Source organism: Sinohyriopsis cumingii, chromosome 2, assembly GCF_028554795.1.
Source record: "Sinohyriopsis cumingii isolate HCF-2022 chromosome 2, ASM2855479v2, whole genome shotgun sequence".
Taxonomy (NCBI): Eukaryota; Metazoa; Mollusca; class Bivalvia; order Unionida; family Unionidae; genus Sinohyriopsis; species Sinohyriopsis cumingii.
The window spans coordinates 135,505,773-135,520,603 of NC_142962.1; the positions used below are offsets into that span (position 1 = coordinate 135,505,773).

Consider the following 14,831-nt stretch of genomic DNA (forward strand, 5'->3'; position numbering starts at 1 on the left):
CTGTTTAAAATTCTCCACGTGTGGTAAAGAAGGAGAAGGTGGCGAAGGTACTGGTTCCGGAATAAATTTTTGCCAGGTAAGAAAATCCACAAAATCCTGATTTAAATTCACCTCTTCTGGAAGTAAATCCTGATTCCCTTGGGTAGTCTCCACGGCCGGTGCACCCCAATTCATCGTCTTCTGAGTTTCCGTCATGTTTGAAAACTGTCGCATGGATTGACTGCGCACAGACGCTAGCGCCTCTGTATAGGGAATGTGACGTCATAGACTACTCTCTTCGGATTGGACGAGGATGACTGAATTTTGTAACGCGTGTTTGGATTGTTCAACCAACTCAATACGTTTCGATCCTCCCTTCCCCTATAAAAAACCGCAGTTCGCTGCATTCCTTCACCTGTTCTCCTCACCAAGATGTGGACCAACGTGGAATCCTCTACTCTAGTCTCTTCAATGCTGTTCCGGTCGGACTTGCCGATGTATGTCCGATCATCGTGGACTATCGTCAGGATGACAGATACAAGTCTTTGGAAGAGAAGAATATACGTGGAGAGGCAAGGATATTTAAAGAGAGTCTTAATTTATGGTCCAGAAGTGAGACAGAGTTTGAGGAAAAGAAGAAGACCTAAGCGATGTCCTCTATGTTAACATGGAATAAGGTTAACATAAATCCAAAGGCCCTTTTCAGGGCCATTCATATGCCTCGAAAAGAAATTTACTTTCATGCCTAACCCTTTCAACAAAATTTTTTTTTTAAAATGGGGTATATGTATAATGTAAGTCTTGTCTATATTACATAAATCACCCATGTTCAATTCCCATTGTCCCCATACAGACCCATCCATGTTGAATTTCCCCATGTTAAATTCCCCTTGTCGCTATAGTGCCGGTCCTGTATTCCCCATGTTAAATTCCCCTTGTCGCTATAATGCATATCCTGTGCCCCCCATGTTAAATTCCCATTGTCGCCAAAGTGCCGGGACCCTATTTTAACATTAAAGTCCCCTTGTCGCTGAGTCGCCCCCATACACTACTCACCGCGCATTAATATGAATATGTTAATAAGAACAGTGAGGTTACCTGTCGACACCTAACTACAAAATAAGTTCTACGCGTGAGAAAATAGAAACATAAAAACATTTGATCTTATTACTGCATTGTCATCTTTAATCCATGGATGTCATAAGAAAATAACTATAAGTAATTACTATCTGTTATAAGGATCAATTTTAACTTTCATCTGTTCTAATTTGGAAAAGTTATATGGTAGCCAATGCTACGATACGATGCTGGGTACACAGCTCTAACGAAATTTGTAAAGAATTAGTACAATTTGGACGTGTTGGACTATTCATGGATAATTAGAGACTTGTGTTACTATCAGATATAACTCACCCTTTCTTTGGAAAAGATGAAACTGTATGTGACATACCGGTGATGTAATTGACAGAACCACACTGTATTAAAGATGTCTCAAATACAATACCTAGCGGAATAACGTGAGGTGATTTCTATTTCTTGGTTTTCTTGGAAATTTATATTTTCTGTTGTGGAAACATGGCAAGTGTCTCTATTACTAGTGCAGTGATCCGCTACATGGAAATCGTGTGGAATAACGTGTGGACTGGTGAATAAACTACTATGATTGGTAAGTGCAGAAGTTTTCATTTGCAACTGCATTATCATGTTTGATTCAACTGGGGCGGATTGGGAGTGTTTGACAAAGTTTAAGGAAAGCAGGTTTGACATAACACATTTCTGGTTGCTGCCGGCTCTGCAGTAGCTATTAAGAGAGTTTGGATTTGTGTAGCCAGTGATGGGTTTAGACCGCGTGCCTGGAGGAACATGCTAGCATAACTATTTTCTCACGCTTGCGTGTATGTGTTATATTTAGAAGTCAACTTGGAAAAGTTTATTTTCACAGACTCTTTTCATTAAGGTAATCAGCTTTCTTGCTCCACCTGATGCCCGTAAAACTCCATTGCTGATCTGGCCCAGGTGCATCCACATGGGTTACATTGGCAAGGTAGAATAGTATGTTCAGCTCACAAACATCACTGAGACGTTTTGTTCTTATAACATTTGTAGATACAGTACACGCATCTGCAAATGTGGGGTTTGTGTACATTCTCGGTTTTTTATTCCTTGTGTTTTACCTCCTCTTAGTCTGACTCTCTTTAAACTCGAAATACAGTTCACAACGATTGACTACCTTCAAAATATTGTTTTCTCTACTGTTTTATCCCGAATTAAAATGGCGATGGTCTGACGTCCAGTATGTGGCCATCTTGAAAATATTGTTTTCTCTACTCCTCTTAAATAGAAAGTAATTTCGAAATGGGATTTTCATCAGAAGAGTTCTTGTAGTGTCGAGTTGGATCATAATAAAGTTGACTAACCCTCAATATGACCACCATGGTGGCTATCTTGAAAATACTGACATCTCTGCTCCTCCAACCTGGATGGCTATGTCGACATGGATTTTCACTAACAAACATCATATAATCTTATGATACCATGTTTGTTAAAAATGAAAATAGTCGTACATTCAATGCGGCTACTAAAAACCTTGTCATTGCTCCCCCTGAACGGATGATCATTATGACATGTGGGTTTTCACCAAATGATTTCTAATGATGTCTGATTTGTCCTAAATGAAAATGGTGCAAACGTGACATCCAATATGTGCACCACAATAGCTAATTTGAAAATCTTATTACCGCTGAAGAATATCTGAGATGGTTTCAACACTGAACAGTTAAAAGGAAGAGACTGTCCTCTCTTTTGAATTCCTATAAATTCTTTCGCACAGTAGAGCGTCAGTCCCTTTGAGAGACTGTTCTTATTTATTCAAGTGACGCTGGTCGGCCATAAGATATCACTACATTTTTGATGATGAGAAAAGAAAACCTTTTAGTGACTTCTTCTCAAAACCATATAAAACCATACAAAACCATGCACAACTATACAACCCATACAAGACCATTCACAAATAAACTAAATGATACTGATCTACAAACATTGCCGCGCTATCGAAACAGAAAGAAAAAAAAAACTACTTTTAACCACTCCTATTTGAAATGTATTCCAAAGAATTTAATAAAACTTTACTCTTAGCATTGTTACATAAAGTTCTTTAATATCTCAACAAATGATGCCGATACGGTCTCAAAAACGGATAATTTATAAGAATAAAGCAAAACCCTTTGAAATAATACGGATGTTTGCACTCTGCCTTCAATTAAAACTTTTGTTGCTAAATCAACGTACTTGATCAACTGATATTGCACGTGGCTACTGATGTAGTGTTATCCACGGAAGCGAAATCAGATCCACTTGGTCCTCTTGAGATTAAGTCTGATCCAACCGCCTCATTCTTCGTGGAATCTTGTGGATAAAGGCGCGCACGATTTGGATTACATTTATGTAAGACCGTTAGTGAGCCGTATACATAGGTGAATTAGGGTGAAATGGGCAAGTGCCCTGTCGGGCATTTGATGATTTTGTCAGGTTACCTATTACTTGAACGATGGAGACTCCTAAAGCTGTCGACCCACTTACAGCCACGGAAAACATGGTTGCTTTTCTACGACCATATCTGAAATTTTAAAAATGATAACGAGATTGAATGATTGGAATTAGAATTATCCAAATTTGTGGACCACAAACTCAAACAATAAAACAAAATAAAAAAGACCCCAGAAAAGAAACACATCATATTCAAACCATTATTTTTTGTTTTATTTTTTATAGCAGAATGTGAAACAATTGTACTTATGAGTTTGATTTAGAGTCTCAAAATATGTGATCTGGCACGTATTTCCTTCCAAAATATTAAGACTGGACTGACTCAAAATGTGCCCCAATTATAACATTACATTTCATTGAGGTAAGGTTGGAAACAAATACATTGCATTACTTTTGTTTCTCTCTTTGTCTCCTAAATCACAATTAAATAAACGTATTCTAATTCAAAAATGCGATCATGGATTTGGGGATAGAAACCTGAGTTAGAACGAAGAACTCATAGAATAAAAATCCTGGGCCCCCATCTTCAGCAACTCGTCATTCGACCTTTTCTTGAAGTGTAAGACTACACTCGACTGGTCGATGTTAATTTAGACTTCAGATTCCTCCAATCAGAATTTTGGACAATATTAACTGATTCCCTTGAGTCATTCGACTGGCGATGGGTGGGTTGTATCCTTTTGCACCATTACAATAACAGACTTCCTACGGGTGTCGATTTTCAACTTAGATATACAGGTCTTATTTCCTTAACAGAGGTCACTGAGATATAGTAATCTAGAGGATTTCAAATCGTGGATAGGTACTAAATTGATGTAATTTATGGTGTGATCTTGCTACAGAAGGAACTATTTTAGAACGAACTGGAGTGTGGATATTAATGCTTAACTAATGGTAAAACTCTGCGGTCCTAGAGTATTATCGGTCGATCCATAAATCCTATGAGTACCATTTATTTTAAAATGTCATAAAGAACATGACTGATATTGTGCCTGTATAGGTCATATTCTGTGTTGACTTTAATTCAAAGCATTGAGCCCGAATCCAAGTCATTCGATTCCTATCAATGATTAGGTACCCCTATTATTTAAACTGTTAAGAGCCATAGTGCCAGAAAATAACAAATTTGATATACACGAACAAATATATTAAGAAAACTCCGAAATAAAAGTGACAATAACTGTTTACGATGAACACTGTCCGTCATAACAATTGTGAAGGAATCTACATAGGGAGAAAATAGAAAGTTAAATTCTAACTTCTAAAGCGTGAATTAGTGCTTTCAAAGTGACCCTTTAAAAATCCCTAAGGTGATGACGTGATACTGTAAAAGCGTACCATTTTAGGCCTTACTGTTATGCTCTGAAAGCGTACCATTTTAGGCCATACTGTTAAACTCTGAAAGCGTACCATTTTAGGCCATACGGTTATACTCTAAAAGCGTACCATTTTAGGCCTTACTGTTATACTCTGAAAGCGTACGATTTTATGCCTTACTGTTATACCATAAAAGCGTACCATTTTAGGCATTGCTGTTATACTCTAAAAGCGTACCATTTTAGGCTTTAGTGTTATACTCTGAAAGCGTACCATTTTAGGCCTAGTGTTATACTCTGAAAGCGTACCATTTTAGAACATACTGTTATACTCTAAAAGCGTACCATTTTAGGCCTTACCGTTTTCGTACTCCACCAAATATACTGGTAGCCATATATAGCCTACGTTGTGCTGAAAACTGGCGTTGGCAGTGCATACAAAAATGCTGTCATAAATACTAACCAACTTAAGTTAGTCGAACCTTGGAAACTTCTCTGAAAGCAGAAATGACTCATGTTTCTTGCTTTAATATATTCACCTCTGTGGTGATGAAAAGGCTCGACATAAGCATTAAAATTCTGCCACATTTCAGGTCGTGCTATTGATTCTATGCATGTATCCATTTTTTAATTAAATGTTAGCATTAGTTTTTCACCGGCATTCAAGCAAATATGCGCAGACGATAAAATAACTTCAGGTTCGGCTGTCAGACGAGGACGCGCAAACAACAGGAGTTCCTTACAAATGAATAAGAATTTTCGGAACTATTGAAGAAAAATCAAACAATATAAAAAGAACAAATAGATAAAATCTAAAATGTAAGATATGGAGGAGCTCAAATGGGTAATGATTTAATATTGACTTTATTCAACGAGTTTAATCAATTCCAGATTTTGCGAGCCTGAACTTTATTCAACGAGTTGCGTAAATTTAATATTGAATTATGACCCATCTGAGATTCTGTTTATTTCAAACTTTTTTTTTTTTTAATGGGAAAAAATTTGAGGGAAAGAAGGACAATGAGTTCGTTCATTTTGACTTAGATGATGCACCTTTCATTTATTGAACGTAAAAATATTCACAGACGCAGCTTTTTAACCATTAAATTTAAAGTATAGATTTTTATACAAATATAAATCAAACAGCAACCGTCCTTCATAATAAATAGAACATTTGACACAGACATGATTTTTCAACACAGAATGGCGAATGGAAATTCCGTGTGATGTCACATAATTTGACTTGGGCTCGGTTAGACGATCAGTATTTACATCTATACAAATAAAGTGCGTCACTTTCACTTAAGCATTCCAGTTGTTGAATATTTGTAGGAAGGGTTGATTACTGGGTGAAGAGATTCCAGATTATTGTAATGTATTTATGACCGGATATTTACATTGATTTGATTTGGAACAGCAGACTACAATAGACCTTTACACATTTACTTTAGGGTCGGAACTGAATCACATAATAACAAGTATTAGGTCGTTGATCTAATTTACCGCGTAAAAATGCTGTGGTTGGATACATTTATGTCAGTTTGGAGTCTGGTTTATGTCCACATTCTTCTGTGAACAGCGGTGAGTTTATTCACTTCTGATGGTTAACATTTAAACCACGCTTGTGTATATGGTGGATTCCATGTTACATGCATACCGCCTACTCCTCTCCCAACGCCCGCAATCAATTGACGAATACCCTTAATTTTATTTCTTTTCATTGTTTTTGGTTTTGGATTTTTACGCCAATTTTCAATCCATGGTATCCTATACATGGCGTAACGAGCCACGGTGGGTTTAATTCGCCATATTTAGACAGACGTGATCATTTTCTTTTCCAATACCCTTGGGCAATCGCTTCGAAAAATGACCGAAAAAATGTTGAAAGTAATAGTAAAAACAACAAATTCCAGAAGGCGGGGTTAGAAAATATCCCCACAATCGTAGAAACCAGTAAGTAGATGCTTCACAAGAATTTCATTGGCTTATTTCGACCAATCAGTATCACATATAGTGATATGTTAACATTTTGTCAAATCAAAAGTATTAAACTGTACCTCATTATATGTAAAGCCTCCCGATGATGTGATAAGGAATTTTTTTTAGCATAACATTGTAAGAAAAGGTTACCAAAAGAACTCACTAAAAAAGAAAAATACTAAAGGTTAACGTAACCCTGTAAAGAAAGGTGCTTTTCTATGTTGTCCGCAGTTCCAGAATGTGTACTCAACTCAATTCTGCACTTTCATTTTCGTCAATAGTGAAATTCACAGAAAAATGTCGAATATTTTTTTTTTCTTCTTCTGGATAACGAGCCGTTTAAATGTTTTGAGAAATGATTCATGCTTGATCATAGCGGGCTTAAATTTGAATTAGGAGATGAGCATAGTAAGAGCTGGCAGAGTGGGGAGGACGATGGTGAGAGGAATTGTGTGTTCCCTTGTTATATATTGTCAGTCTTTTGACGCTACCCCATCCCAAGCCATATACCCATCTATTGAGAGTTTTCTCTGTGCGCAGACCAGGTAGGTTATACAAAGGTCCTAGAGTATACAAACGTTGGGTAAAGCCTAAGGAACAAGATGCGCAGACGATGACTGGTTGATTAGTTAGTTTTCAGCGGGAGTTTCAACACATTATTGACATCATCATGTCGAGAAAATGGAAACTATGGGTTACACAATTGCAACCGATGTCTACAAACAGGTCAACCGCGCCTTCCAAGCGCAGACGAAGTAGATATACACAATGATCCTAGAATAAAAATAGAATTACGTTATGCTTCCGCAGCGGTATGTTGTGTGTGTGTGTGTGTGTGAGAGAGAGAGAGAGAGAGAGAATTGCAGTGTGACAGTTTAGAGTGATGTCTAGCACTGGGGCAGCATGAAGTAGACATACAGCACGATGTCTCACCCTGGCATACAATCTTGACACCAGGCCGACTAAGCCTAGCACTAACATCATAATGCTGAGCGCCAATCGAGGCAGCTACTAGTACCATTTTTATATGTCTTTGGTATGACTCAGCCGGGATTTGAACCCGCAACTTCCCGCATCAGAGGCGGACGCTCTAACCACTAGGCCACCGGAACGGTCAGGATGTTGACACGAAGCAAACTTATATCATGGAACTAGGGTGAAGTATAACAAGAAAGCTATGTCCAATCAAAGCGCGCTGATGAAGGAGATTTATACAACGGCCCTAGGAGAAAATAAAATTAGGTTAGGCTTTCGGAACAGGACGCACAGACCAAGGGAGATATATATGTCATGGCCCAAGGTTAGACTGTCGGACATAAAGACAAAGCAGACAAAGCAGATATGGCTCCATACTAGAGTTAGGTTAGACTGACCAGAACGCGAAGAGGAAGTAGATGAAAAAAACATTTTGTTACCAAGGCCCATGGGACCCCCCTCCCCCCCCCCCCACCCACAATAAAACTAGGCTGGGGTGCCGGAGCAGTATGCACAGACAAAACAAACTTATAGATTACCTGTTGCTGAGAAACAAAGCGATTAGCTGAGCAGGAACTTCTACGATGCCTATTAGAAATATATTCAGGTACAAGTCACCGGATAAAGCACTCACTCCAAATGTTATGGCATAGAACGAGTAACCAAAGCTTAGCCTGAAATGAACAAGATGATACCACTTTTTAAAAGCAAATAAAAACGAGGACCCATAGAACTATCGCGGCCTCTTTTTTTATTCCCTCGTGAAGAGGCAAGATGAATTCAAGTGACCCGTACCTACCCCTGTTAATATAAACTACGGTTTGCACTTTGCACTGTGAAGTGGATTAATTAAAGTAAATAATTACCATAAAACAGAAAGTTTGAGTGTGATGATGAGTATATCTCTGTGTCGCAACAGATCCAAGATGGTATACTTCTTTCTTGATCGTGTTCCGATGTCCTCACCCTCTTCTTCCTTAAAGAGGCGAGAAATGACTGACAAGTCTGGAATTGGTTGTCTGTTCACTTTTGCGATAAAGCGAACAACCGAAATGGCATCTTCGACCCTGCCACGCGCGGAATACCATCTAACACTCTCCGGGATTAATCTAGAACATGAAAAAGGAAATACATTTTTCATAATTCATGTAAAAGAAAATCACCCTTTTTCGGGTTATTTGCAGTAGATGTAACTGTTGCCATCCTTTTTGTTCAGTTTAATTACTTGCCATAATAAAATATAATTTTGAGTTTAACATGGCAGAGGGTAAATAAATGAGCTGCATATCAAGTTCATGCATTCAATATTCCCAGCTTCTTCCTTCCGATCTTTAAAGAATGTTTTTATTTATTCTGATATACTATTGCAACAGTCAATAAAATTAAATGTAACGTTTATCTCGTGTCATATATGCGGATATTGCAAATTCAATATAAGTTCACTTCAGTTTAGAGATTTGTGCATACGCTAATATTCTATACGCATTTTATTTATTTAACTTTTTTAAATTAATATGATTTTGACTTGATGAGAAATATCATCCTACGTTATGTTTTCCTTTTAAGCATCCTGTAACAATGTTCGTCTTCTTCGCTTAGAAACTTCTAGCCAAACTTTTTAAAGATGTCCAAAATCTAATATCCAACTATGACATTGATATTTCCTAACTAATATGATGTTCCTGTTAGTTTAGAAACTATTGAAAACATAATAAAAACATCATAATTATTTATAGATCTTCTGAGATAAGTATAATTGCATTGGATATTATGAAAGAACTTTCGGCTATTCAAAAACGTTGTGCGTTTCAACTCTATTGCTTGCATAATCTTACATTTGAAACCTTTTGCGGCGTCAGTCAGAATTATAGGTGGAGACAGGAGACGAATTGCACAGGACAACAATAAAGCCATACTTACTGCCAGGTTGGCAAAAAAAGAAACCCAAGAACGGCCGTGATGAGATGTAAGTACCTCCAGTCTCTAACACCATATGCAATACCAGCATAAACTCCATTGAAGAGAGCCGCAGAAGGGATGGCTAGCACCGTAGACCGCCACTTACTCAACATAAATTCATATACCAAATTGTATTGGACTGTTATAGTGAGCCCCATTGCAAATCCGACGAGGAATCGTGCTGCAGCAAACATTTCCCAGCTAACAGAGAAGAACGCTAGCAAATTGGAAGCCCCATTCCATGCTACGCCCAAGTAGAATGTCGGCTTACGACCAATGGAGTCGGCTATTTGGCCAGCGGCAAGGTTCCCGATAAGGACTCCTGTCATTTGGAGGGTAGTGGCTGTTGCAGGTGCCCATTTGAGATCACATACAAGTTTCCACTAAAAATACACAATGTTTTTCTTGAAAATATGAACTAATTTTATTCATTTTGTAGCGTGACCAAGAATTTGTTTTAAAAACTACAGTGGAGGTCTACAAATTGATAAGGCATTCTAAGCCTGTTTAGCGATGAAACAGCAAACACATTAACGCATGATACAAATAACGATTATCTGATGCACGTCTCCATTATTAAAATGACATTTTCTCTCATTGGAGACAGTGTTGATTGTGGACACGAAATATTTTCTTTTATTATTATAAAGATTATAACATACCTCGCTGACAATCGTTTTCACTTGGTAGTCAAACTGATATGTGGAGCAAGCTGTTCCGTTCAACGAGCACGCTTTCAGTCTGTTTGTTTCGTTTTCCTTATCGTCTAACTGATTGATCGACGAATTGGCTGACATGTCTGAGCACTGCCATTGAGGAACTGCTCCTGCAAACGTCATCGCATACATGCTGAATACAAGTACGGCTTTGTAGGTATGAATAAAGACGGTCATCAAAATCTGATATCGTCCATATCCCCCGAGTTCCCGGATGAGGTCTTCTATTCCATAGCTGTCCATCTTCCCGTTGTTAGGAGTCCTCTAGCTGGTCTCAAAAGAATATCTTTGGCCTCGATTTCACTGACAGAACTTCAGGCTCGACTAAAACATAACTCTGACTTCCAGCAATCTAAAAGGGTAAAATTTATGTTCGACTTGAATATATCCCATGAAATTTAAATCCAAATTTGATACATTGTAAGAGTTGTTTATATTCAATTTTTTTTGTATCATGACGAATAGAAAGTACGTACATCTCGGGCTTCCTTCTGTTAGATCCTATTTTTCACCATTATATTTATATGTATGCTCACACTCTGTATAGCATGACATGTGGTGTATATATTCTTATGCACGTCTGTATTTAATTGCAAACCAAATTGTACTTCGAATACTCGTGACTTTTTATACTACCAGGTCATAAAGAAACTTTCAGCCGACTTTGACATTTATAGTTTCCGGATGCACTAAGCCAAGTTTCTATGTATTATTATAAAAGGATGAATTTCAATGTCAAATATGTCTGTTCTTCTGTCCGTCCGTGATGCCAATATGTGTTCGTATACATTCTTTTTCACTGGTTGATGAACAATTCTTACATAACCATACATACTGTTTGTTAAAGATACATTGATCCTAACTTCCACGCCTGGTTACCATTAAATTGCTTTTCAGGCTATGCAGTTCAAATTGTTTTCATAGTGCCTCTAGGATGAATTATCTCTGTTGGAAGCTAGGACAATTGGTGGTCGAAAATTATTGAGAAGCATGTACCAATGCACTAACCCATGGTAATTGTTCTGTGTATGTGAATCCATAAATAAGCTTAATTATTAGAACATGAATGTGGTTTAATATAAGATTGCATGAATCTATTTCAGTCTATGTACGATACCTCTGATCCAACGAGTTGTAGCATTTCCAATAAAGAGTTCAACCGTATCCACTAGTACAGGATTTTTCTTTGATTTTAGAAAGACCATATTAAAATTAACCATTTGTATGTTTCTGAGATTTTTTAGGGCTATGTATCTAATTCTGCTTTATTTCAAACGGGGTTAATTTTATCAAAATCATTTTTAATTCAAGAAACCCAACTAGGCTTGAAATTGTTAATTTGCCTGACATCCGCTTAATTGCGAAACACAAGAGCAGTCTGGGTTAGTAGAATGTTTTCTGTATAAATTTCTACCAGAATATAAAAATATCCCTTTGATTTGGGTTTTCTCCCTCCCATGAACAAAGGAATTGAACAGAACAAAGGAACTATCAAACAAAGGAACGATAGGAACACGTAACAGAAAACAAAGGAGAGACTTCTAGCAGAGGAGCAGACTTGGTTAGGACAAAAACAAAAGATAAGTCATCATTCAGTGCTATACGCAATTTAAGTAGAAGAATGCAAACTAGGTCCAAACAAATGGCTCTATTCAATCCAAACACGCAAACACACAAACCACCAAACAACCCTATCAATAAATCAGTAAAAATATTGGATGTATCACAGCTCCAAACAGCACCAATAAAGCATGTAAAACAAGCAAGATTAACGCAAGTAGTACCAACCACAGCAAACTCGAATTCAACCAACATCACACTGGGACCCCAAATTCTGGTCTCAAACACAGACCAAACAAACCACAAACCAGCAGACATAATTAACACCACCCCCCACCCCACCAACAGAAACTACTAGAAATACAAAACTACACTCCAGGGAACAATATAAATACAATGCCAGTACTATCGCCAATCCTCTTCAAGGAAGCGGAAAAACCAAACACAAATGAAGATATAGACACCACTATTCCAAACCTAACAAATGAATTTGACAGCAACCTACATGCCTTAAACTCCCCACAATTAGACCACATAACCATAACCAGCACCCCAAAATTCACCAAAAATGAAATAACCAATTCTAGAAGCATGCAAACAAACCAACAACAGGAAATCAAGCAAACAACAATAAATCAAAACATTAGGAAAGAAACTAGACACTCAAGCCAAACTCCTGGACCATCTGGGATAATAACAGCAAGGGAACCACCAACCTATGGGAACAAATCCAATGAATTAGACACTACAAAACGACCCAGCAGCATCACTAATATGGCAACCCAAAGACCCCAAACAATCCAAAACACATACCTAGGTAATGGCAAGGGCCCGCTAAAACCCCAAAACAACCCAAAAAAAAAACCACAAGTAAGGTTAACTCAAAACAGGAAATAAAACAACAACATAACCCCCAAAACAAAATGTACAGTTATCATTCCATCGAACACACCATATACATAAGCAGCAGGTGCAACAGAATTACTAGTCTAAGTACCAATAGTATTATTACAACACTGGCCAAAATTCACACTGGACAATTCAAACTGATAAGACCAAGGCGAAACTACCTCATTGTCCAATGCAGCACAATTCAACAGGTGGAAAAATTCATCCAAATTGAAACTATAGGCCCAATAAAGATCAAAGTAGAGAGACACCATAGCACTCAGAGGAAACCACGAGTCACTTCGAACTCCAAACACAGTGAAACCACAACTAATCTGGCTGAACCCACTAAAACCACTATCTTTAAAAAAGTAATAGCACTAAACGGATACAACAAGGACATAGGCAATGAACTCCTACTTCATAAACTCACAGCAAATAGAACACAGACCACCCAAGTATATCGTCTTAAAAATCACACGGGACAAGGAACAAACAAAGCAGTTATAGAGGCTACCGAGCCAATACCCTCAATAATAAAACTAGGACAGTCAGGAGTGTACCATAAGCTGGAAAACTACATAAATAAGCCAAGATTTTGCACCAAATGCCTGCACTGGGGACACTATGCCCTCAGATGTAGATTCAAACCAAGATGTAAGTACTGCGGAGGTCAACACAAAGGAGAATGCCACACAATTAAACAAAAATGTGCTAACTGTAATGAAACCATTATCCTAGATCGGCAGAATACAGATTTGCAATAAAAGAGAAACAAATAGTGGACTTAATGAACGAAAAACACCTCACCTACCATTCTGCCAAAAACATTATTTGTAAAAACAACTCCAACACACCAAAATCTACCTCTGAAACAATCAATGAGCACCAAAACTCTCCACGCAGAATCAGAAGAGAAAACATTGCACAACAAAACATACCCTCAAATCAGGAAACAAAAGAACCAAAAACTACAACCCACGTTGTAACAAACCATGACCACCCTGATAACACTCCAGATACAAACAAAACTGTCACCCCAAACATCCCCAAATCTAACACACACACTAACACAGAATTAATACAGGAAGTAATGAACCTAACAACACGAACCATAATGCAAGATCTCAGTAGCATAATCAGAACCCTCAAAACCATTTTCACCATACTAGCTGATTGGACCACAAGACTAACAGATAAAGACAACGTCAAAAATGAATAGTACAAAAAATAATAAAATCACCATCTGGCAATGGAACTGCAGAGGAATCTTTAAAAACCTATCAGAACTGCAGAACAAACTGAATAATACGGCCATAAAACCAGACGTAATCTGCCTACAGGAAACCCTCATAACACAAGAACACAAACGCCTGCCCAAACTACAAGGCTATACCCAGGGAATCTTTAAAAACAGACCCATGGGGCAGAAAGGGGGTGGACTAGCAATTTTTTTAATAGATACACTAATCTACTATGAAGTAATAGAAGTACCCCCTAACCTAAACATCAATAATAGCAACAAAATAATGTCAGTAATGATAAATATAGGAACCACAAACATTCAAATAATAAACGCATACGACCCAGGGGGTACCTTCTGCCCTACCAACCTAATCTCACTAAAGGCAATCACTAATAACAACAACAACAATCTAATGATCTGTGGCGACTTCAACGCACACAGTGAATTATGGGGAGGTAAAAAGAAAGATCAAAAAGGGAAAATGGTTGAAAAATGGATAACTGAGAACAATCTGGTCATCTTAAATGACGGGTCGAACACTAGATTAAACCCTGAGGATGGCGCTCTCTCAGCCATAGACCTAACCATCACTACCCCAAAATTGGCTCAAATCACAAATTGGTGGGTGGATCAGGAAGATACGTTAGGAAGTGACCATTTTCCCAT

General features: G+C 37.8%; 1 protein-coding gene across 1 annotated transcript in view; it reads right to left on the reverse strand.

Moving 5' to 3' along the window:
- Positions 1-10,811, reverse strand: part of LOC149805898 (organic cation/carnitine transporter 2-like) — a 34,566-nt gene extending 23,755 nt beyond the window's left edge. Inside the window, exons 1-5 of the mRNA XM_089934918.1 lie at positions 10,418-10,811; positions 9,717-10,138; positions 8,663-8,905; positions 8,336-8,470; positions 3,513-3,595 (exon numbers count right to left, since the gene is read on the reverse strand). Of these exons, the coding sequence (XP_089791044.1) occupies positions 3,513-3,595; positions 8,336-8,470; positions 8,663-8,905; positions 9,717-10,138; positions 10,418-10,714 (1,180 nt within the window). The 5' untranslated portion in view covers positions 10,715-10,811. The remainder of the gene's footprint in view (positions 1-3,512; positions 3,596-8,335; positions 8,471-8,662; positions 8,906-9,716; positions 10,139-10,417) is intronic.
- Positions 10,812-14,831: the final 4,020 nt, after the last annotated feature.